Source organism: Pelodiscus sinensis, chromosome 22 (genome assembly GCF_052426305.1).
Source record: "Pelodiscus sinensis isolate ZL-2025 chromosome 22, ASM5242630v1, whole genome shotgun sequence".
NCBI lineage: Eukaryota > Metazoa > Chordata > Testudines > Trionychidae > Pelodiscus > Pelodiscus sinensis.
The window spans coordinates 21,838,943-21,863,683 of record NC_143073.1 but is presented as its reverse complement, the minus strand read 5'-3'; the positions used below and the strand labels follow the sequence as shown (position 1 = coordinate 21,863,683).

Sequence of the window (24,741 nt, the reverse complement as noted above, 5' to 3'; positions counted from 1 at the left end):
CTCTGTTCCGAAAATGCTTTTAACGGAAAACTTTTCCGTTAAAAGCATTTCCAGAAAATCATGCCAATCTAGACGCAGCCTCTGAGTATATTTTGTTACCTTCCCATCTAGTCATTATGTTTGCAACAGGAATATTATTGTAATAATAAAAGTTCTTTCTTTTCTTTTATTAACCTGGCAGTGGTTAATTGTGTGCCCTGATTTTTATTTTAGGGGTAAGATTTCCCAAATGATCTTTCCCCTGATTTCTTTATCAACATTTGGGTGGTGACAGCGGAAGTTTTATTCCCAAGATCTAGGGTTTTAAGATCTTGGGGGAAGTTTTATGCCAAAGCCTGGTAGATAAGGCTTTGGGGTACACTTGCTGGCCCCCACTTCTGCATTTATCATGCCAGAGTGGGGAAGTAGCCATGACAGGCCCCATGCCCAATTTCCCCCAGGCCTGCCTGGAGCTGAGGCCCATGGTAGTGTGTGTGGGGGGACTAGAGGCTGTGTATATGGGGCCTGTATTTTAGCATGTGTGGGTTTGTGGGGGAGCTCTGTGTGTGTGTGGGGGGGGACTCCTCCTGCCTGTCTCCCCCCCACACAGATTCTGAGCCCGGCCCCTTGGCCTCCTGCACCTCACGCCAGCCCCTTTTCTTTCCTTTTCCCATCCCCTGCTGCACCTCCCATCCTTACACAAGCCCTGCCCCACATCTGGCCCCGATCTCCCTAACAGAGGGGCCCATTGTGCTGGCCGCCTGCTCTGTTGCTTCCTCGTCATGCCCATCTGGCTCTGGTGAGCTGGCCCTCGAGGCTGGCAGATGCTGGTACCCGCCGCAGGGACTTACACCCTTCCCAGGTCTCGGCAGGAGCCCGGAGATCGGACACTTAGACACCCTGTGGATTCCGGGTAGGTGTCTCCTTGGAGCTTGGGGGCACTGGAGCAGCTTTGGGAGCTGGTGACGGGAGAACCGGGGTTGGCCACTTTCATGCTTCTGGGCATGGAGGGGGCTCTGGCTGGCAGGGTCAGGAAGTAGTCTGGCCCATTGGAGGGTCTCAAAGGAAGGGACTAATGCATAGGCCAGGGGACAGCTGCTGCCCTGGGACCAGGACTGCTGGGTTCTAGCCCCCGCTCTGGGAGGGGAGTGCAGGCCACTGGATTAGAGCAGAGGGGGCTGGGAGTTCTGGGTTCTGTTAGCCTCAGTTTTCCTTTCCGTGAGATAATGGTGACTTTCCAGCCAAGGGCTCTGGAGTTTCAGTGCAGCCCCGAGGTGCTGGCTCCATGTTACTCTGAACTCCTGGCTTCTCTCCCCAGCAAGTCCTTGTGGAGCTTATGTAACGGGCTCGGCAGGATGGGCCAGTGGTGAGGGAGCCGGCCAGTGGTGAGGGGGCCAGCTGCCATGGCCCAGTGGAGACTGTATCTTGGTGCCAGGCAAGCCATCCTTTTACAGAGCTATATGTGGCTGTTTCCTCAGCTGCCCCAACCCAGAGGTGGTTGCATCTCAGAGCCAGGCAAAGGATCACTTTGGATCTAACAACTCAGCTGGATGCCAGCTCGGCCTTAGTTAAGGTTGCAACTAAGTTAAGGTTCAGAAATAGAATCTGAATTTTAAGCAGTGGGACTGTGCAGTAGCTCTGGGTCTGCAAAGACTTGGGATGGCTGATTGGTTTGGTTTGGTTTGTTATTATAGAGTGCCTCCTGACTTCTGGGGCTGTGCACCACAGTTTGTTATTGTAGGCTCTCTGTGCATGAGGGTGGTGCAGGTTGGTTTGTTATTGTAGGGTCTCTGTTCATGAGGGAGGTGCAGGTTGGTTTGTTATTGTAGGGTCTCTGGTCACAAGGGAGGTGCAGTTTGGTTTGTTATTGTAGGGTCTCTGGTCACAAGGGAGGTGCAGTTTGATTGTTTTTGTAGGGTCTGTGCACTAGGGCTTTGCAGTTTCGTTTGTTATTGTAGGGTCTCTGTTCATGAGGGAGGTGCAGTTTGGTTTGTTATTGTAGGGTCTCTGTTCACGAGGGAGGTGCAGTTTGGTTTGTTATTGTAGGGTCTCTGTTCACGAGGGAGGTGCAGTTTGGTTTGTTATTGTAGGGTCTCTGTTCACGAGGGAGGTGCAGTTTGGTTTGTTATTGTAGGGTCTCTGTTCACGAGGGAGGTGCAGTTTGGTTTGTTATTGTAGGGTCTCTGTTCACGAGGGAGGTGCAGTTTGGTTTGTTATTGTAGGGTCTCTGTTCACGAGGGAGGTGCAGTTTGGTTTGTTATTGTAGGGTCTCTGTTCACGAGGGAGGTGCAGTTTGGTTTGTTATTGTAGGGTCTCTGTTCACGAGGGAGGTGCAGTTTGATTTGTTATTGTAGGGTCTCTGTTCACGAGGGAGGTGCAGTTTGGTTTGTTATTGTAGGGTCTCTGTTCACGAGGGAGGTGCAGTTTGGTTTGTTATTGTAGGGTCTCTGTTCACGAGGGAGGTGCAGTTTGGTTTCTTTTTGTAGGGTCACTGGAAGCAGAACCCGGTTTGTAATCGTTGAGTGCCTGATGCTGCAGTGACAGGAGGCTCCCGGGAGAGCCAGGGCTGCTGGCTCTGGAATGGGGAGGGGACCAGACAATGGGACGAAGATGAGTGAGTCCCCTTCACAACACGACCCCTGGCTCGGTGCATCTTTTCAACCCTCCGCACGGGGGGGAGGGGAGGGGGGGGCTGTGACACAGATGGATCTCCTCCAGCAGGGGGCAGCGCACGTGCACCCGTGCACAGCCATACGCTCTGCAAGTGCCCCTCACTCCCCCCCCCGCAGCTCCTGCCTCCCAGCCCTGCGAGGGCCCCTCCCCCCCCATGTGAGGTCAGCGGATTGCATAGCCCCAGACAAACAGCTTTGTTATTGGAGGGGCGCAGGGTGGCGCTGCCAGGCTGTGCCATTCAGGGGCTGCTGCCACCTGCTGTGAGGAGCCGCACGGAGCCTGGTGCTTGAGAACCAGCCACCGAGGGGCGAAGGGAAAGGGCTGCCACAGAGAGATCTGCACTGCCTCCTGCTACCACCACTAGTCCCCACTCCCCTCCCAGAGCCGGGGATAGAACCTAGGAGACCTGGCGCTCAGCTGCTACCCCTGCACTCTAACCACTAGACCCCACTCCCCTCCCAGAGCCGGAGATAGAACCTAAGAGACCTGGCTCTCACCTCTTGCCCCCGCCACACTCTAACCACTAGACCTCACTGTCCTCTCAGAGCCATTCATGCCAGTTTTCCGAAGTTCCCTGCTGCACAGTGTTTGCCTACACCTGCCCTGGGAGTCAGGCTCTGGGGGAAGGGGGAGCGCTGGAGAGGCAGAAACAGAGGCGTAGCGAGGGCGGGTAGGGGAGACAGTTGCCCCGGGTGCCATGCTAGGAGGGCGCCAATTTAGCTGCCTGTGAATAGCCCTTTTAGAGTGCTGAGCAACATCCCTGGCTTTGCTCATGTTCTTAAGCAGAGAGATGGGACATGTAGGAGGCTCAGGGCAGGGGGTTCCGGTGTCAGGCGGCGGGTTCAGGATGGGGGTTGGTGTTTGGAGGGGTGCGGGGGGAGTTAAGGAGTCAGGCAGGGGGGTAGGTTCGGGGGCAGGCTCAGGGCAGGGGGTTCCGGTGTCAGGCTGCAGGTTCGAGATGGGGGTTGGTGTTTTGAGGGGCGCGGGGGGAGTTAAGGAGTCAGGCAGGGGAGTGGGTTTGGGGGCGGGCTCAGGGCAGGGGTCAGTGTTTGGAGGGGCGCGGGGGGAGTTAAGGAGTCAGGCAGGGGAGTGGGTTTGGGGGCTGGCTCAGACAGAAGAGGGTGCAGGATTCAGGGATGGCAGTGGGGTGAAGGGGTCAGGGCAGGGCACTGCAGGGTGGGGGTAGCTCACTGGGGCTGGCCACTGGCGAGGGGGATCCAGCTCTTGCTGAGGATCCTCCCAGGGGCAAGGGATTCCAGGAGCTGGCCCTGGTTTCCACTTCCTCCCCTCCAGGGAGTGGGGAGACCTAGCTCTAGGGGTCGGCCCTCATAGCTCCGGGGTCTGCCCGGCCTGCAGCTGCACCCCAGCCTCCAGCCGGAGCGGGAGAGGGCAGAGATCGGAGTCAGCCCTGAGCTCCAGCTGTGACCCTCCATCCCCCGAATTCAGGGTTGCCATGGTGGGCTTGCTCCGACCTCGCCCGGAGGCGTAGAAAGAAGCCGGGTCTCACCGTCTCACCCAGGCTGCACTGCAGGGGCTAGTCACAGGCAGCTAAATTGACACCCCCCAAGCATGGCGCTGGGGGCAATTGCCCCCCGTCCTCCCTCCACGCCCCTGGGCTCCCACTCCAGCTACGCTGCTGCGGCTGCTCGCAAGGCGATGCCCCCCAGGAACCACCCCTCAGCCCGGCCTCGGCAGCCCCCGTCGGCAGCCCCGGGTTCTGAACTTCCCACGAGCCACCGTCGTGCTGCCAGGTTTGGTGCGGACACCCCGGATGTGCCCGGCACGCTGCCCCCTGCGGAGCTCAAGCAATCCTCCGGCCCGGGCTGCCCACGCGGGTGCGATTCGTGGTCACCCCAAACTACCCCTCCCCGCTCGCTGTGGCAAATGCTGCCCTGGGCCGGACGGGGCCAGCACGGAGGGTCCAAGCCAAACCCCGCTGGCATGTTCCCCTCCCCGTGCAGCTTGGAACCTGCAACGTCCCACAGGCAGTAAGTAGCCAACGACTGGGGGCGTGGCACCCTCGCGACGGCTCTGGACGGAAGCAGCAGGGGAGGGGCAGGTGGAGGGATGATTCCCACGCATCCCTTGGCTCTGATGAGTGGGTTGGGAAGGGGGAGGCCTCCTCACACTCACCCACTGTCCTGACGCATGGGCCCTGCCGGCAGGGGGCATGGCCAAGGCCCCCGAGGCCTTTCCCCTACCCCTGAAGCTGGCATGGACAGCGCAGCTGTGGCCGGGTGGGGGAATCAGTCACACGCCCAGGACAGAGCAGCTGGGAGAACACGAGGTGGGCTGGGAACCCCAGACACAGATTCGCCGTGCTGGAGGCAGGGATCCGAGACACGTACACACTGCGCTGGAGGCAGGGATCCGAGACACGTACACACTGCGCTGGAGGCAGGGATCCGAGACACATACACACTGCGCTGGAGGTAGGGATCCGAGACACTTACACACTGCGCTGGAGGCAGGGATCTGAGACATGTACACACTGCGCTGGAGGTAGGGATCCGAGACACATACACACTGCGCTGGAGGTAGGGATCCGAGACACATACACACTGCGCTGGAGGCAGGGATCTGAGACATGTACACACTGCGCTGGAGGCAGGGATCCGAGACACATACACACTGCGCTGGAGGTAGGGATCCGAGACACTTACACACTGCGCTGGAGGCAGGGATCTGAGACACGTACACACTGCGCTGGAGACAGAGATCTGAGACACGTACACACTGCGCTGGAGGCAGAGATCTGAGACACGTACACACTGCGCTGGAGGCAGGGATCTGAGACACGTACACACTGCGCTGGAGGCAGGGATCTGAGACACGTACACACTGCGCTGGAGGTAGGGATCCGAGACACTTACACACTGCGCTGGAGGCAGGGATCTGAGACATGTACACACTGCGCTGGAGGCAGGGATCTGAGACACGTACACACTGCGCTGGAGGCAGGGATCTGAGACACGTACACACTGCGCTGGAGGCAGGGATCCGAGACACGTACACACTGCGCTGGAGGCAGGGAACCGGGACACGTACACACTGCGCTGGAGGCAGGGATCCGAGACACGTACACACTGCACTGGAGGCAGGGATCTGAGACACGTACACACTGCGCTGGAGGCAGGGATCCGGGACACGTACACACTGCGCTGGAGGCAGGGATCCGAGACACGTACACACTGCGCTGGAGGCAGGGATCTGAGACATGTACACACTGCGCTGGAGGCAGGGATCTGAGACATGTACACACTGCGCTGGAGGCAGGGATCTGAGACACGTACACACTGCGCTGGAGGCAGGGATCCGAGACACGTACACACTGCGCTGGAGGTAGGGATCCGAGACACGTACACACTGCGCTGGAGGCAGGGATCCGAGACACATACACACTGCGCTGGAGGCAGGGATCTGAGACACGTACACACTGCGCTGGAGGCAGGGATCCGAGACACGTACACACTGCACTGGAGGTAGGGATCCAGGACACGTACACACTGCGCTGGAGGCAGGGATCCAGGACACGTACACACTGCGCTGGAGGCAGAGATCCGAGACACGTACACACTGCGCTGGAGGCAGGGATCTGAGACACGTACACACTGCGCTGGAGGCAGGGATCCGAGACACGTACACACTGCGCTGGAGGCAGGGACCTGAGACACGTACACACTGCGCTGGAGGCAGAGATCTGAGACACGTACACACTACGCTGGAGGCAGGGAACCGGGACACATACACACTGCGCTGGAGGCAGGGATCTGAGACACGTACACACTGCGCTGGAGGCAGGGATCCGAGACACGTACACACTGCGCTGGAGGCAGGGATCCGAGACACGTACACACTGCGCTGGAGGCAGGGAACCGGGACACATACACACTGCGCTGGAGGCAGGGATCTGAGACACGTACACACTGCGCTGGAGGCAGAGATCTGAGACACGTACACACTGCGCTGGAGGCAGGGATCCGGGACACGTACACACTGCGCTGGAGGCAGGGATCTGAGACACGTACACACTGCGCTGGAGACAGAGATCTGAGACACGTACACACTGCGCTGGAGGCAGGGATCTGAGACACGTACACACTGCGCTGGAGGCAGAGATCCGAGACACGTACACACTACGCTGGAGGCAGGGAACCGGGACACATACACACTGCGCTGGAGGCAGGGATCTGAGACACGTACACACTGCGCTGGAGACAGAGATCTGAGACACGTACACACTGCGCTGGAGGCAGGGATCTGAGACACGTACACACTGCGCTGGAGGCAGAGATCCGAGACACGTACACACTACGCTGGAGGCAGGGAACCGGGACACATACACACTGCGCTGGAGGCAGGGATCTGAGACACGTACACACTGCGCTGGAGGCAGAGATCTGAGACACGTACACACTGCGCTGGAGACAGAGATCTGAGACACGTACACACTGCGCTGGAGGCAGGGATCTGAGACACGTACACACTGCGCTGGTGGCAGAGATCCGAGACACGTACACACTGCGCTGGAGACAGAGATCCGAGACACGTACACACTGCGCTGGAGGCAGGGAACCGGGACACGTACACACTGCGCTGGAGGCAGGGATCTGAGACACGTACACACTGCGCTGGAGGCAGGGATCTGAGACACGTACACACTGCGCTGGAGGCAGGGATCTGAGACATGTACACACTGTGATGGAGGCAGGGATCCAGGACGTATACACTGCGCTGGAGGCAGGGATCCAGGACGTATACACACTGCGCTGGAGGCAGGGATCTGAGACACGTACACACTGCGCTGGAGGCAGGGATCCGGGACACGTACACACTGCGCTGGAGGCAGGGACCCGGGACACGTACACACTGTGCTGGAGGCAGGGATCCAGGACGTATACACACTGTGCTGGAAGTTGCATCCCAAGGCGAGGGCCCACAGTGGATCCCCAGGTTTCACCCGCTCTCGCTGTAGCACCGGGGGCTCACCCTCAGTGCGGGCCCAGTCACTGGTGGGGGTTTGGACTTGCACTTAGTGGGTGTGTGGCACTTAAACTGCCCTGTCTCATGTCACTAGCCCCCCCAGGGGTCCTCCGGCACTTGGTCCATAAACAGCTCCCAGGGCCCTCCCAGAGGTGGGCGGTTCCACAGACCCATTCTGCTGCTCCGCCCATCCTGTCGGTGTCACCTGCCCCGTCACGGCCCAGCTGCTATAGACACACGGCCATTGCCCAGCCCGGGCCCACCCTCAGCCCCCAGCCTGCACCCCGCTCCTGCCATCCTCCGCATCCATCCCCGTATCTATCTGTCCATCCCTCCTTCCATCCCTCCATCCCTGTATCTATCCATCTATCCCTCCCTCCATCCTCCTATCCATCCCATCCTCCACATCCATCCCCGTATCTATCCATCCATCCCTCCTTCTCTGTGTCCCTCTCTCCATCCGTCCTTCCCTCCATCCTCGCATCTCCCCTTTCCTTCCTCCCTTCCTTCCTCCCGCCCCTCCCATCCTCCGCATCCATCCCCGTATCTATCCGTTCATCCCTCCTTCTCTCCCTTCCTCCCTCCCTCCCTCCATCCTCCCACCCTCCCATCCTCCGCATCCATCCCCGTATCTATCTGTCCATCCCTCCTTCCATCCCTCCATCCCTGTATCTATCCATCTATCCCTCCCTCCATCCTCCTATCCATCCCATCCTCCGCATCCATCCCCGTATCTATCCATCCATCCCTCTTTCTCTGTGTCCCTCTCTCCATCCCTCCTTCCCTCCATCCTCGCATCTCCCCTTTCCTCCCTTCCTTCCTTCCTCCCGCCCCTCCCACCCTCTGCATCCATCCCTGTATCTATCCATCCATCCCTCCATCTCTGCCTCCTTCCATCTACCCACTCACTCCCTCCCTCCCTTCCCTTGCCACCCTCCCTTTTCTCTCTTTCCTTGTCTAATCTCCACCCCCGGGCATGCAGTGCCACTCCCCCGCCCCCCGTCTATTCCCATGGCCCGTGGGGCGCTGGGGTTCCTGCAGGAGCTGGCCCGGGGTGGGTGGCTCTGGCTGGCACTGGCGAGTCCCGTCACACTGGCACGGGCAGGCAGAGCTGTTCCTTATCTGACGGCAGCCGCGCCGCCTGCCATCTGCTCTGTGGAGCGAAGCATCCTCCTTGTAATTATTAGGGGCCGTATCCTGCGGGCTTGGCTCCCTGCGGCACCCGGCTCGGCGAGGCAGAGCCTGCGGGTGTAACTGGCAGCAGAATGGGCCCCGATGACTCAGGGTTCAGTAGCAAATTTCACAAGGAGCCTTGAAACTTCAGTCCGCCCACGCCAGAGATGCAGCCGCCCCTGGGGCGGGGCAGCTGGGAACAGCCGCAGAGGCCTGGGGACGGCTCAGAGCTGAGGTGCAGGAGAACTGAGGACCAGCCGCACATGGTGGCATGCAGCCACCTTTGGGGCAGAGAGGTGGGGCAGAGCCACGCATAACACTGGACAGGAGTGGCCCAGTGCAGGGATGCAGCTGTCTCTGGGGAGGGGAATGGCTGCACAAAGATGCCGCTGGGAGCTCAGTGCCAGGTAAACTGTCCCCATATTTACCCCGCCCCAGAAGTGGCTGCATTTCAGTGCTGCGCGAACCCTCCCTGTCTCTGCGTGTCAAGTGTCTGCACTTTTCGCAAAGAGGGATGTGGGATTTGGAGCCCAGGCCTGGCGCGGGTCCCATCAGCTGGAGAGTTGCTGGGTGTGCCCAGCGTGTGTCAGTCTGGGGGCGTGACACAGGGCTCCTTTGTGCCAGACTCGGTCCGTCCTGGGCAGGGAGGGGCACTGCAGGAGCGTAGGGGGGAAATGTGTTGGCAGCACATGACTGGCATGCCAGGAATTCCTGCCCCTGGAACGAAGCCACAGCGGGAGGGTGGCACGTGCCCCTGGCTAGGGAAACTCAGATCCTCAGTTCAAACCGCCATGGGCTTGTATCAGTCAGGAGGAGAACCCAGGGGTCCCATCCCACCCCACCCACTAGGCCTCGCTCCCTTCATAGAGCTGGGGATAGAACCCAGGGACCCTGCTGCTCTAACCACTAGACCCCTCTCTCGTCCCAAAACAGGTTAGAACCCAGCCCCAGCTCTACCTATTAGGCCTCACTCCCCTCCCAGAGCCAGGATAGAACCCAGGAGTCCTGTGGTATCTGGCTGCCTCTCTGTGGAAGATGCATCAATAAACTCCTCACAGCCCAGCTCTCCCTATGGGCCCACCTGCCCAACCCCCACAGCTCTGGGAGGCAGAGAGGCTGTGCCCGGAGTAGCAGGCAACCCGTGAAGCTGCTCCCCCCCCCCCCCCGCCACGTCCCTCCCCCTGGTGGCAGGTCCCCCCCACGCACACGCTGAGCCGGAGGAATTTGTGTGTGGGCTCTGCTTGCTCACAGCAATGCAGAGCTACTGGCGCCCCGGCTGGCTGGCTGCGGGAGGGGATGCCAGTGCCAGCCGCTGGCCTGGGATGGGACCCAGCTTTGCTGAGAGCCAGCGGTGGGATCCGTAAGGGGGGCCGGCGCCGTGGCGTGGGAGCTCTCTGGAGGGCAGTATCTCCTGCAGCCCTGGCTAACCGGGGTCCCCTTTTCCGCCACCTGCATCAGTCCTTGGGCCTCCTAGCCTGGTGTCCCCCTTCCCCACTGCCGGGGATCAGAGCCGGGGTCCCCTAACGTGCTATCCCTCCTCCCCTGCTGACCCAGAACGGAGCTTCTCTCTGGAAGGGCCGGTCCCAGCCGTGCAGAGAGGTCGTTGTTCCAGTTGCTGCCTCCGGTCAGGGACCCTCTGTCGCTCCAGAGCCCACCTGGGTCCATCCACGTCTCTCCCCACCAGTCCCCTGGGATACAGCCGACAGGATTTTGCCAGCTGCATGCCGGAGCCGCCGCGGGGTTAGACACCCAGGAGGACACTGAAAGGTAGGAGAGCACGGAGCATTGCTGTACGGTAGAGAGGGGCTGGAGCTGGGACTCCTGGCTTCCATCCCTGGCTCTGGCAGGGGAGTGGGGTCTAGTGGTTACAGCGTGGGGGCGGGGGGACTTGGGAGCTGGTACTGCTGGGCTTTCTCCTGGAGTGGGGTCTAGTGGTTAGAGCAGGGGGAGCTGGGACCCTTTGGTTCCATCCCTGGCTCTGACAGGGGAGTGGGGTCCAGTGGCCAGAACAAAGGGGCTTGGAGAAGCGATGAGCCTGGTGGCTCTGGTGATAGTTCCTCTCTGGAGGCCCTGAGGCCTATGTCCCTCCCTAGGGAGAAGTCGGGGACTCCTGTGGGGAAGTGGGGTGGGGTTGTGCTGGCCACTACTGAGCAAAGCAGAATAGAGCCCGGAGTCATGGTGTCCAGCACTCCCCTGCTCTAACCACTAGTCCCCACTTCCCTCCCAGACCAGCAGGTGCCCTGACCTCCCCCCTGGCCTTGTGCCACATGGTCTGATCAGCTCTCACCAGGCCCGTATCCTGAGCCCATGCCTGGCAGCCCACCCATGGCCAGGCGGCCAAGCCCCGTGTGGCTTGGCTCTGGCGCTAACCCCTGGGGTGCTGGCCGGCGCTGTCTGCCAAGCCCACGTTTGGCATCGTCACGGCTGCCACCCTGTCCCAGGCCCGTTGCCCCTGGCTTTTCTCCCCGGCAGTGAGGGTGGGCAGCTGGGGGGGGGGGTCACTGCTTGGAGGGGAGACCCCTTCGTGGGCCCCAAGGGAGGAGAGTTGAGTGGGTGCAGATCCAGGACTTGTGGGAATCTGGGGCAGGGCTGGGGCTGGGGGGCAGAGGTTAGGGTCCTGAGGGGGTCAAGGGTGTTGGGGGGGGGGGAGAATGGATGGGCCAGAGGGCTAGGGGGACAGAGGTTGGGGACCTGAGGGGGTCAGAGCATGGGGAGGGGGGTGGATGGATGGGCCAGAGGGCTAGGGGGACAGAGGTTGGGGACCTGAGGGGGTCGGGGCATGGGGAGGGGGGTGGATGGATGGGCCAGAGGGCTAGGGGTACAGAAGTTGGGGACCTGAGGGGGTCGGGGCATGGGGCGGGGGTGGATGGGCCAGAGGGCTAGGGGGACAGAGGTTGGGGACCTGAGGGGGTCGGGGCATGGGGAGGGGGGTGGATGGATGGGCCTGTGGGCGAGGGGGACAGAAATTGGGGATCTGAGGGGATCGGGGCATTGGGGAAGGGGGTGGATGGATGGGCCAGAGGGCTAGGGGGACAGAGGTTGGGGACCTGAGGGGGTCAGAGCATGGGGAGGGGGGTGGATGGATGGGCCAGAGGGCTAGGGGGACAGAGGTTGGGGACCTGAGGGGGTCGGGGCATGGGGCGGGGGTGGATGGGCCAGAGGGCTAGGGGGACAGAGGTTGGGGACCTGAGGGGGTCGGGGCATGGGGTGGGGGTGGATGGGCCAGCGGGCTAGGGGGCAGAAGGCAGGATTTGGACCTGGGCCACAGGGGACATGAGGGGTTCAGGAGATTTGGGGAGAGAAGAGGTGGGTCTGGTGGGTTCACAGGAGATGGGGGACAGGATTTTGGGGGCAGCTGGAGGTTTTGGGGACATGTCTGGAGAGCTGCTGTGGGCAGGGAGCCTAGGGAGAAGATCAGGAAGGAGCAGGGTGGAGGGGAGCCATGAGGGTAGCACGAGGGGGGCTGAGCCCACCCTCAAAGGGTTACGCTGGGATGGGGCCGGCTCCACAGCCCTCACATCAGGCCTGGGCCCTAGCGACTGGCCTGTGCCGGGGAGCTGGGGGTCGGGGAGCAGCGGCGGGGTGGAAATGGGGCCCGTTGCTGGGCCCACACTGGTGGTGATGACCCTGGTGCTGCTTTCTGGGCCTGGGCTGAGGGTTTCTATGGGGCCTGATGTGGGCAAGAGGCAGGAGCCGCACTGCCCGGCAGCCATCTTGCCTCGGCCTGCAAAGGCCCAGTAGAGTTGCCCCCATAGCCGCGGCCTCTGTCCCCTTCTCTTGTCACAGGGCTCCTGGAGCTCTAGGCCTGAGTGGGGCTGGTCCTCGCCCCCCCCCCCCCCCACAGGCCTAGGACTGGGTCCAGGTGATCCCACAGACTCCTCTCCCCCTTCCCTTGCCCCATGGCAGTCGCCCTGCCCACCCCCTCCAGGCCCCATGTTAAGTCCGGGCAGGGAGGGGCCCAGCCCCCCTTGGCAGTCGTACTCCTGGGTTTTCTCTTCAGCTCTGGAAGGGGAGTGGGGCCTAGTGGTTAGAGCAGGGGGGCTGGGAGGACTCCTAGGTTCTCCCCCCCCTCGCTCTGAGAGGCTAGTGGCAGGGGGGAGGAGGGAGCAGGACGCCTGGGTTCCATCCCCAGCTCTGCCGGGAGCGTGAGGGGTTCCTGTGGCTGCGTTTCTGCACGGCCCCACTGCCACCCTGCGGCCATTGTGAGAAGGGCAGCGATGGCTCTGTCCCCCGGGGTGGTACCTCCCTGTCCCGCTGCCAATGTGCCCCACAGAGGCACAGCTGAGAGCCCATGGGGCAGCGGGATGGGCAACACCCGCCTGGGCCCACTGTTAAATCTCCTGCCTGCCAGGCAGAGAACCCAGGGGTCCTGGCTCTCACTCCCTAAGCCCCCACTTCCCCCACCCTCACCGCCTCCCTCCCACACACGGGGGCTGCCCCCCGAGGCCAACCTGAACAGTCCTCTGGTTAATTGGGAAGGCGCAATTGCAGGGAGCAGCCCCAAGAGTGGAAGCCAGGACTCCTGGGATCGATCCCGGACTCCGGGAGGGGAGAGGGGTCTAGCAGTTGGAGCAGGACTCCTGGGATCGATCCCTGACTCCGGGAGGGGAGTGGGGTCTAGCAGTTGGAGCAGGACTCCTGGGTTCGATCCCTGACTCCGGGAGGGGAGAGGGGTCTAGCAGTTGGAGCAGGACTCCTGGGATTGATCCCTGACTCCGGGAGGGGAGTGGGGTCTAGCAGTTGGAGCAGGACTCCTGGGATCGATCCCGGACTCCGGGAGGGGAGTGGGGTCTAGCAGTTGGAGCAGGACTCCTGGGTTCGATCCCGGACTCCGGGAAGGGAGTGGGGTCTAGCAGTTGGAGCAGGACTCCTGGGATCGATCCCGGACTCCGGGAGGGGAGTGGGGTCTAGCAGTTGGAGCAGGACTCCTGGGTTCGATCCCTGACTCCGGGAGGGGAGTGGGGTCTATCAGTTGGAGCAGGACTCCTGGGTTCGATCCCTGACTCCGGGAGGGGAGTGGGGTCTAGCAGTTGGAGCAGGACTCCTGGGTTCGATCCCTGACTCCGGGAGGAGAGTGGGGTCTAGCAGTTGGAGCAGGACTCCTGGGATCGATCCCGGACTCCGGGAGGGGAGTGGGGTCTAGCAGTTGGAGCAGGACTCCTGGGTTCGATCCCGGACTCCGGGAAGGGAGTGGGGTCTAGCAGTTGGAGCAGGACTCCTGGGTTCGATCCCTGACTCCGGGAGGGGAGTGGGGTCTAGCAGTTGGAGCAGGACTCCTGGGTTCGATCCCGGACTCCGGGAGGGGAGTGGGGTCTAGCAGTTGGAGCAGGACTCCTGGGATCGATCCCTGACTCCGGGAGGGGAGTGGGGTCTAGCAGTTGGAGCAGGACTCCTGGGATCGATCCCTGACTCCGGGAGGGGAGTGGGGTCTAGCAGTTGGAGCAGGACTCCTGGGTTCGATCCCTGACTCCGGGAGGGGAGTGGGGTCTAGCAGTTGGAGCAGGACTCCTGGGATCGATCCCTGACTCCGGGAGGGGAGTGGGGTCTAGCAGTTGGAGCAGGACTCCTGGGATCGATCCCTGACTCCGGGAGGGGAGTGGGGTCTAGCAGTTGGAGCAGGACTCCTGGGATCGATCCCTGACTCCGGGAGGGGAGTGGGGTCTAGCAGTTGGAGCAGGACTCCTGGGATCGATCCCTGACTCCGGGAGGGGAGTGGGGTCTAGCAGTTGGAGCAGGACTCCTGGGATCGATCCCTGACTCCGGGAGGGGAGTGGGGTCTAGCAGTTGGAGCAGGACTCCTGGGTTCGATCCCTGACTCCGGGAGGGGAGTGGGGTTTAGCAGTTGGAGCAGGACTCCTGGGTTCGATCCCTGACTCCGGGAGGGGAGTGGGGTCTAGCAGTTGGAGCAGGACTCCTGGGTTCGATCCCTGACTCCGGGAGGGGAGTGGGGTCTAGCAGTTGGAGCAGGGCTCCTGGGATCGATCCCCCATATGGCCCTCTGGGGGCATTTGCCACCTGCAATGGATAAGCTCTAGGTCTGGTGCCCATTTGGCACGGTCTCTCCCAAGAAGCAGGGCTTTCGTAGCCATTTGTTTGGAGGCCCCAGCGCCTCCTGCTGGCAGGCATGAATCTGATCTGATTGGGTGCACAGTGCCCCCTGCTGGATGGGATCAGACCTACCACGTGCACACCATGTCTGCCCTGGGTGTGAGATGGGAAAACCCTGAACCCTGTTCTTCCAGGCCCTCCTCTTCTCTCCCCAGCTCCCACAACCTCGCCGCCCCAAGAAGATGAAGGCTGCTGGGGCCCTGCTCGCCTTCGGGGTCCTGTTTGGAGGTACTGCGGGGACGCCAAGAGAGCAATTCTCAGCCCCCTTTCCGGGAGGGGGGGTGGACCTGGGGTCCATGCTATCAGCCTGCTGCTGCTTGCTGAACTGCAGGGCAGTGGGGCAGGCGATGGTTCATACATCCTACATCGCTCTGCATCTACACACAGACCTGGCCAAGTGGGTGGATGGGGCGTCTGATTGGTTTTCCAGCCTGCCTATCAGCTCACCTTTGGAGGTTGGAATCCCTCCCCCAGCCAGCATGGTCTGTCTCTGTTGTCCCCCTGAATTGAGCGCTCTAGCAGGGAGTGGGTGGTCCTAGGAGAACAAGCCACCCACTCCCTGCTAGAGGGGTTCCTGCAGTGGGGGAGGGGTCTGAAGGTGTGTGTTGGGGAGCTCTCCATGTCGAGGGGAAACAAAAAAGTGTTCTCCATGGGATGGAAGGAACATACATGGGTTGGATGGGTGGATGGATTGTTAAATGGATGGGTGGATGGATGTAGTGGTTGAGTGGATAATTGGATGACTAAATTGTGGCTTGCTTTGGATGGATGGATGGATGGATGGATGGATGGATGGTGAACGGTTGGGTGGATGGATGGATGGATGGATGGATGGATGGATCGATGGTGAATAGTTGGGTAGATGGATGGATGGTAAACGATTGGGTGGATGGATGGATGGATGGATGGTGAATAGTTGGGTAGATGGATGGATGGTAAACGGTTGGGTGGATGGATGGATGGATGGATGGATGGATGGTGAATAGTTGGGTAGATGGATGGATGGTAAACGGTTGGGTGGATGGACCGCTGGCTGGCTGGGTTGGTGGGTGAATGATGGATAAACAGTTCATTGGATGAATTTGTGCCTAAATGTTTGGGGGGAGAGAGGCAGGAGGCAGGGAGGGATGAGTGGGCAGGACGACGAATGGATTGCTAAAGGAATGGGTGGGTGGCTAAATGGTGGCTTGTTTGGATGGGTGGATGGGTGTCTTTGGGGAGACAGGGGCAGGGGAGGAAGGGATGGGTGAGCAGGTGGGTGGTTTAATGAAAAATTGGTTGGGTGGAATGGAGAGTCTGGTGGATATGTACATTGTGGTTGGTTGGTTTGGATGGATGGATGGATGGATGGAGAGGGATGGACAGACGGATGGGGGGATGGCGAGAGAGGGATGGCTGGATAGAAGGGGACAGATGGACAGATGGATGGAGAGGGATGGACAGACGGATGGGTGGATGGCGAGAGAGGGATGGCTGGATAGAAGGGGACAGATGGACAGATGGATGGAGAGGGATGGACAGATGGATGGGGGGATGGCGAGAGAGGGATGGCTGGATGGAAGGGGACAGATGGACAGATGGATGGAGAGGGATGGACAGACGGATGGGGGGATGGCGAGAGAGGGATGGCTGGATAGAAGGGGACAGATGGACAGATGGATGGAGAGGGATGGACAGACGGATGGGGGGATGGCGAGAGAGGGATGGCTGGATGGAAGGGGATAGACAGACAGAGAACAAGCCAGGGTCTGGCAGCGGGGCAGAGCCCAGGAGAGCGGGAAAGTCGAAGGGAAGGAGACCTGCTGGGGACAGCAGGAGCCAGGCCATTGAGGTGGCATGCTGGTTCCTGCACCCGCTGTGCCGTGCCGCGCCGCGCCCCTCATTCCCGTCTGCCCGCCAGGTGCACAGGGGGGGCCGTGGAGCGCGTGGATGCCCCAGACCATCACGGCCTTCGAGGGCACGTGCGTAGCCATCCCGTGCCGCTTCGACTACCCGGATGAGCTGCGCCCCTCGGCCGTGCACGGTATCTGGTACTTCAACAGCCCCTACCCCCGCAACTACCCGCCCGTGGTGTACAAGTCCCGCACCAGCATCGTGCACGAGAGCTTCCAGGGCCGCACCCGCCTGTTGGGCGACCTCCAGGCCCACAATTGCACCCTGCAGCTGAGCCGGCTCAGCCCTGAGCTGACGGGCAAGTACTTCTTCCGCGGGGACCTGGGCGGCTACAACCAGTACACCTACTCGGAGCACAGCAACCTGGAGATCGTCAGTGAGTGCCGCGGGCGACCCCGGGCCCTGCCACCGGACACGTCCCAGGACAGGCTGCTTGGGGGAGGGGGGCGGGGGGACTGGGAGACGGGGCCTTTCCCCTCCAGGGGTGCCAGCTTCTCCCCAGGGCAGGGGAGTGAGTGGCTGCTCACGGGGGTGGGGAAGGGGACATGGGGCCTGTCCCCTCTAGGGGCTCAACATGAATAGTGATGGAAGAGCCCCACCCGCACCCTGTGCTCACATCACCAGGGCATTTGGGTGTCTTCTGACCTCTGGAAGGTGCAGGGTCTAGCTGCTTGGAGCAGGGGGCGCTGTGAGCCAGAATGCCTGGGTTCTCTTCCTGGCTCTGGGAGGGGAGTGGGCTCTAGTGGTTAGAGCTGGGGGGGGGCAGGCTGGGAGCCAGGACTCCTGGGTTCTCTCCCCAGCTTTGGTAGGGCAGTGGGGTCTAGTGGTTAGAGCTGGGGCAGGGACTGGGAGCCAGAATGCCTGGGTTCTCTCCCTGGCTCTGGGAGGGGAGTGGGGTCTAACCCGTTGGGGCCCACGTCCCTGGCCTCACCCAGCCTCTTCCCTTGTCAGACAAACCTGTCATTGTGCCCCCCGAGGAGGTGGTGGCAGAGACGGAGGTGGAGCTGCGGTGCGTGGTACCAGACAACTGCCCCACCATGAAGCCAGTGGTGACCTGGCTGTACCATGAGGGGCTGGAGGGGCAGGAGGTCTTTGGCCAGCTGGAGGAGGAGGGTGGCACCTGGAACCAGGTGTCCCTGCTCAAGTTCCGGCCCTCGCGGGAGAACGACCGACAAGAACTGGGCTGCCAGGTCACCTACCCCAACACCACCTTCCTCTTCGAGGCCTTCGCCACCCTGGATGTCAAGTGTAAGTCACCTGGCACCAGCCTGCGGGGTTTTGGCCCTGGGGTGTGGAGGCTAGTGGTTAGAGCAGGGGAGACTGGGAGCCATGGGCAAGCACCTTGGGTTGACTTGACTTGAGGGTTCTATCCCTGGCTCTGGGAGGGAAGTGGGGTCTAGTGCTTAGAGCAAGAAGAGTCCTGCAGATTAACCCTGCTGCTCTCCATTGGCAGCGAGTCCCCCAGGTTAACCCCCTGCCATGCAGTGGCAGGAAGCCCTGTGGGTTAACCTCACTAGAACCCAGCAGCTGGGTGTTTGGAGGGCTAGACCTCCTAATACCCAGTGGCAGGGAGTTCCCCAAGTTAACCCTTCTGACTTCCAGTGGCAGGGAGTCCCACAGGCTAATGCTCAGCTCTGCCTCCCGCACCGCAGACGTGCCCCGGATCCTGCAGGTGAACTCATCCTTGGAACTAACAGAGGGCTCACAGGTGGTGCTGACGTGCGTGGTAGATAGCAGCCCCCTGGCCTTGCTGGCGTGGTTCAGAGAGGAGGTGGTGCTGCGGGAAGAGCCGGCCACCAATCTGACACTGGAGCTTCACAACGTGACCCACGAGCAGGATGGGATCTATACCTGCGTGGCCGAGAACTTGTACGGACGGGTGAACCGCTCGCTGGCCCTCACCGTCATGTGTGAGTGCCTCTGGCCTGGGGCAGAGGGGAGAGAGGGGGGTCTAGTGGTCAGGGCAGGGGGACTCCTGAGTTCTCTCCTGGCTCTGGGTGGGAGAGGGGCCTAGTGGTTAAAGTTCTGGCTCCGTGGGTCAGTGAACCCCTGGTCTCCTCCCCCCTGCAGACGCCCCGCGGAAGCCGTTAGTGAACTCTTCGGTGGTGGCAGTGGAAGGTGAGCCGGTGACCATCGTGTGCACCACAGAGAGCAACCCAGAGCCCATCATCACCATCTTCAAGGAGAAGCAGATCGTGGCCACGGTGGTGTACGAGAGCGAGCTGCTGCTGGAGATCCCCGCCGTGAGCCACGAGGACGATGGGGAATACTGGTGTGTGGCGGAGAACCAGTACGGCCAGCGCAGCTCTGCCTTCAACCTCACCGTGGAGTGTGAGTCCCCCCCATGGGGGCTCGGTCCCCCCCCCACTGCCTCACCCCAGAGGTGGCTGCATCTCAGCACTAGATGCACCATTCTTGGGCTGCGTTACATGCAGCTGTTCCCCAGCTGCCCCACCCCAGAGCTGGTTGCATTTCAGCCCCAGGCAAACTGTTCCCATGCAGCTTTATGGGCTGCTGTTCCCCAGACGAGGCTGCATCTCACGCAGCTCTGGGGCAGGCTGTCTTCATGCCGTGTTCTCTGGCTATTCCCAACCTGCCCCTCCCCATAAGTGGCTGCATCTCACTGTCAGGAGAGCCGTCCTTGTGCAGCGTTGCTCTGCGGCTCTTTCCCCGCTGTTCTGCCCCAGAGGTGGCTGCAGCTGCCTAATGCTGATGCTGCGTCTCCCCCCACAGTCGCACCCATAATCCTGGTGGAGTCGAAGTGCACGGCGGCTCGGGACACGGTGCAGTGCATCTGCGCTGTGCTGGCCAACCCGGAGCCCGTGATCTCCTTCGAGCTGCCCACCCGGAACGTGACGGTTAACGAGACCGACCAGGAGTTTGTCTACTCCCAGAAGACGGGCTACACGGTCACCAGCATCCTGACGCTGCGTGGGGAGCCGGACTCACAGCTCTTCATCGTCTGCTCCGCCCGCAACCTGTACGGCACCAAGAACCAGCAGCTCCAGTTCCACCACACCAGTGAGTGTCCGCCTGCACCCCACGGCGCCTCCAGCTGGGAGCAGCTAGGGCAGCCAGGCGCTTCCCCCATGGCCAGATCCTCTGCTCTGTGCCCCACAGCGCCCCCTGCTGGGAGCAGCTAGGGCAGCCAGGTGCTTCTCCCATGGCCAGGTCCTCTGCCCTCTGCCCCACAGCACCCCCTACTGGGAGCAGCTAGGGCAGCCAGGCGCTTCCCCCATGGCCAGGTCCTCTGCCCTGTGCCCCACGGCGCTCCCTGCTGGGAGTAGCTAGGGTGGGGGCAGCCAGGCGCTCCCCCCCATGGCCAGGGCCTCTGCCCCGCTCCCCACAGCACCCCCTGCTGGGATCAGCTAGGGCTGGCACAGCCATGAACTCCCCCCACAAGCAGGGCCTCTGCCCCGCTCCCCACAACACCCCCTGCTGGGATCAGCTAGGGCTGGCACAGCCATGAGCTCTCCCCACAAGCAGGCCCTCTGCCCTGCTCCCCACAGTGCCCCCTGCTGGGAAAGGCCAAGATTCCCCGTGACTAACCCCGGCCACGTGCTGCTTTCAGACAACCTGATGTGGGCGAAGGTGGGCCCGGTGGGCGCCGTGGTGGCCTTTGCGATTCTCATCGCTGGCGTGTGTTATGTGAGTCAGACGCGGAAAAAGTAAGTCCGGAGCCCACTGGGGCTCAGCTGTCACATTGAATGCACGTCCTAGGAGCAGGGGGACATCGGCGCGGGGTACAAATCCAGGCCCGAACCAGACTGGATCCCAGAGCGTCGGTCCGATGCAGAACGGCCCTCAACTGGAGAGCGGCCGTTCTGAGCAACGGCTGAGTTAAATGCTCCCTGCACCAAAGCCCGGCCTGACGGGCCTCACCCAGTGTCTGCTCACATCCAGTCTGGTTTGAAATGGAGGGTGCTCTGTGCTGGGTCACAGTCACATGTCTCTGCATCGAAATAAGGGTCATTCACTCGGTCCTTTCCAAAGCATTCCCGTTGCTGAGCGCAGGGAAGGGCAATTTTGGCAGGGGAAGGGCGAATTTTTAGACCTCATAAAGGAAGACGAATAACAATCAACACACACGACTATTCCTCACTTAAAACTCAGGAATATTTTCATAGGAGAATGAACATTTACACCCCGATGGGTAACCAATACTGGCCGGTTAAATGGCATTTATAATTCCTGGCTAACGGCATCATTAATGAAGCACCAATACTGATCAGTGTTTGGCAATTAACAGCTGCCTAGTGACCAGTCTAGGGCATTAGCTGTTAATGATGCCCAATGGTGGGCAGGTAGTGATGGGAAATGAATTACCCACGGTCTGATACAGAAGGAGAAAATGGCGACGTAACTTTCGTAACTTGTTCTCCGCGACGTGCTGTGCTGGTGCATTGCCAGCAGGTGACTCGTTAGGCGGAGTCGGAGGTCAGCCAAACGCTGCGTGTCTCTAGCTCGGCGTGATGAGCGGAGGGGGTGTGAGCAGACGACCGGTCGCCGCCACACCGGACGCTAGCCAGGAGGACGTGCATGGAGCGGATGCAAGCTGCCCTTTCTGCCACCGCAGGGAAGAGCTGAGCTGAGCTGCCGAATGGTTTTGCTCGGTCTCCATAGAACACCAGCGCCTTGCGAACATCTAGGAGCTGAGACTCTGCTCCCTGGCATTGGGGTCAGACCCCGGGAGGAATATGTCCTGGTTCATGGGAGCTGTGAGACCCTCTTGGGGAGGGTGCCTGACGGGGTCAGAGTTGCACGTTATCCTTATGGAAAGCCATAGAGGATGGACCAGACACAAGAGCCCAGAGCCCAGAGGCCCTCCTGGCTGATGTAATTGCTACTAAGGACGCTGCCTTGTAGGAAACGGAAGTGGGAGACAGGAAGCCAGAGGCTCAATGAAGAACCGTCAGTCTGGACAACACTAGATTAAGACCCCAGGCCGGGATAGGGGGCGAGCCTGAGGATAAAGCCTTGCTAGGCCTGTCAGGATGCGCCCAGCCATGGGGTTGGTCCAAGCATCCCAGGACGGAGCGCAAGGTGGTCCCCGACAGACACAGTCGCCAGGCCCCGTTGTCTGAGGTGAGGCACGTGCTCTAAAGTGGCCGGAATTTGGGCATCGCTCGGCTGGGAGCCCTGCTGCCGGGACCATCGCGCAGCATGAGTGGGCCTTGCGCAGGGTTGTCTGCTGCCTACGAGGACTTGCCTCACCTGGTCCGAAGGGTTCAGCACGGGGAGGGGGGCGCTCCCGGGTGCGGGTGGCGTCGGGGACCTGGGTCTTGTGAGCGAAGGTTCTGGAAGAGAGGGAGTGAAACCGGGGTCTCCCCCGCCACGTCTGGCTGGGGGCCCTGTCAGTGCTGGCGGCCCCAAGCCGGAGCGACGAGACTTCGATGCGCTTCATGCCCAAGCAGGATGGGCGGCGAGGCCTATCGGAGAGAATCCCCCTGTGGAGGTGGACTGCGCCCGCGACGGGGCCCGGGCTCACGCAGCAGCACTGAGGGGACTCGTTGAGGCGCCTGGCGAAAAGGTCTGTCTGGGGTGGGCCCTGCTACGGAAAACTGCTGTGGCAACGCCTGGGCGTAGCGGCCACTCGTGACTGTGAACGACCCCGCTGAGATGGTCCCTCAGCCCGTTCCGCAGCCCCGCAGGGGTGACACCGGCAGGCACGTGGGAAGTTCTGTGCAGTCGTCCCCCCACAGCACGAGGGCGCCTGAGCCCAGGGAGAGGCGGGTGCACCCCTGAGTGTTGATATACAATTGCCAGTGGACTGTCTGTGCTGACTGATACACGGCGCCCCTCTAGGTGGGGTGGGAAGCCAGGCAGGGAGGCCCGATGGCCCTCAGCTCCCAGACACAAGTCGGAAGGGTCCCAGAGACCGTGCCTTCTTAAATCCCCAAGCCCTATCCATGGCGTCCGTCACAAGGGACAGGGATGGGGGCTGGGTCACAATGAGGACTCCTGAGCAAAGTACCTGAGCGCCCATCCCCCACAGAAGGGAGGAGGGTTGATATCACGACCAGACTGTCTCTTCCTGGCCGGGACGCTGACGCCAGCCAAAACGGGAGCGGTCTGAGCCGTAGCCTGGCGCATGGCGCCACAAGCATGCAGGTAGCCATGCGACCGCTGGCTGCATCGACCACCAGCTCTGTTGTCCTCCAGGGCCGGGTCGTGGCAGCGCCCGTTAGCCCTTCGTCTGGCACGATGATGAAGAGGTGGCACCAATGGAGGGACCTCTGGGGCGTGACTGCGGGTGAGGGACCCCGGCACTGATGCAGGGCCCAGAGCGGGCCTGGGGGCCTGGAATGGAGTCATCTGCCCCAGGTCCTCCTGCACTCTCGGGGTCGATACGACCACGGTAGCCAGGGCTGCAAACCCTGGAGCCGGGCCTGGGACTCTGAAGGGCGCCGGAGCAGAGCTTAGCTGTGTTGGTGCCAGAACCGGTGCTGAAAATATAACGCCTGGGTCTGCAGGCACGGTGCTGCCGATGGAGACCCCAGTGCTGATGGAGTCACACGGGAATGGAGGACAGTGATGCCCCAGACATTGCCCTGAAGTGGGAATGGAGAGCCAGACCTGGCTTTGCTGGGAAGCCCAGGGTGTTCGGAAGGGCCACTGCGTGGTCGGTCCCACTGGGCTAGCCTGGCTGAGGGCGGTGATCCCTTCTCGAGAAGGACCTCCTGCTCCTTCCGCTCCTACAGGACGTGAAGAGTTGGACTGACCCCAACGCCAACCGGCAAGAGGGCGCCGTACGTCTGCCCACTGAGGGGTCACGGTTGGGGCTTCCTGAGCGCTGCGGCTGGGCCCCGGGGAGCGTGTCCGCCACGGGATGGAGGCTGAGCGACTGCCGCTCTCGGGGCTGCGTCCCACCTCGCAGGGGAGCGCGGTGCCGTGGCGTGTTAGATACTGCGCGACACAGAACGACTCCGGCTGCAGCTCCCTGTTCGGCCGCGGTGACGAGGGAGGTCGTGGAGTCCCCCGCCTGGCAGGAGTCGACGTGCGATCTCGCGGTGGTACGGTGCCGGGGCGCAGCCCGGCTCGGGTCTCGCACTGGTCGGCTCCCTGTGTCTAGCAGTGGGAGAGCGGCCCCTGCCTTCACTCTTCTTTTTCTCGGGCACCGGGGACTGAGTTCAGGGCCTGCGCTGGGGCTCTCTCTGCGCAGCAGCTCGGTGCCTCAACGTCGTGTCTTTGGAGTCTGGGAGGGAGAGTTGGGATGAAGCAGGCGGTTGTGACCTAGGGCAGGGGACTGGAGTGCAGGAGTTTGGGATGGGACCTAGGGTAGGATGGGACTGTGATCTGGGGCAGGAGATTGGGGTGCCAGATTTGGGAGGGGGTATGGGTGTAAGAGGGGGACAGAGGGTTTGGGTATGTTGTGGGGGGCAGAGAGTTGGGCCGGAAAGGGCTGGGGTGCCAGAAGCAGGCTGTGGCCAAGAGACTTACTTGCCAGCTGCCAAACTAGCCTGCCTGCCTGCAGAGCTTAAAATGTTCCCAGCCTGCCAGCCAACCTGGCCATGTGCTTCATGAATAACTGAGCCCAGGAGAGGGGGCGTGATTCTTCTTAGCTGCCTGTTAGTTCAACAAGCAGCTCCCATTGGCTGGTTTCTGCCAGAAAACGGCCAATGGGAATGTGCTGGGGGGCGGTGTGGCTCTTAAAACTTCCCCCTTCCCCTCCAGTTTTAAAATAGAAAGGGAGCCCTGCAGCCACATTTTCGCCTGGCATGTGGGGCTAAGTAGGGAGCCTGCCGAGGGCTCCCCGCTGCCTCCGTGGGCCGGAGCCGGTGGCTTGGTGGGCCGGTTGCGGCTCGTGGGCTGTATTTTGCCCAGGCCTGCTATAGAAGCTGCTATCGATGTGCAGCACGTTCGAAGGGCTGGCTGCTCGCGCCCGTGCGGAAGGCAGGCACCTAGACACTCCAGCTCCTGGCGGTGACGAGG

The 24,741-nt window shown here is 61.5% G+C and overlaps 1 protein-coding gene across 5 annotated transcripts in view; it reads left to right on the top strand.

The window, feature by feature from the left end:
• The window catches only part of LOC102450513 (myelin-associated glycoprotein), a 31,907-nt gene that overhangs the window by 555 nt on the left and 6,611 nt on the right, over positions 1-24,741 (top strand). For 2 of the 5 annotated variants that reach the window (XM_075907225.2, XM_075907229.2), the window contains exons 1-8: positions 10,053-10,575; positions 15,072-15,144; positions 16,817-17,185; positions 17,761-18,057; positions 18,462-18,719; positions 18,880-19,140; positions 19,543-19,830; positions 20,381-20,477. In XM_075907225.2, coding sequence (XP_075763340.1) covers positions 15,099-15,144; positions 16,817-17,185; positions 17,761-18,057; positions 18,462-18,719; positions 18,880-19,140; positions 19,543-19,830; positions 20,381-20,477 — 1,616 coding nt within the window. In that variant the 5' untranslated portion in view covers positions 10,053-10,575; positions 15,072-15,098. Of the gene's footprint in view, positions 1-761; positions 893-10,052; positions 10,576-15,050; positions 15,145-16,816; positions 17,186-17,760; positions 18,058-18,461; positions 18,720-18,879; positions 19,141-19,542; positions 19,831-20,380; positions 20,478-24,741 lie in introns of those variants that run through there. The other 3 variants (XM_075907226.2, XM_075907227.2, XM_075907228.2) reach the window with 3 other exon arrangements.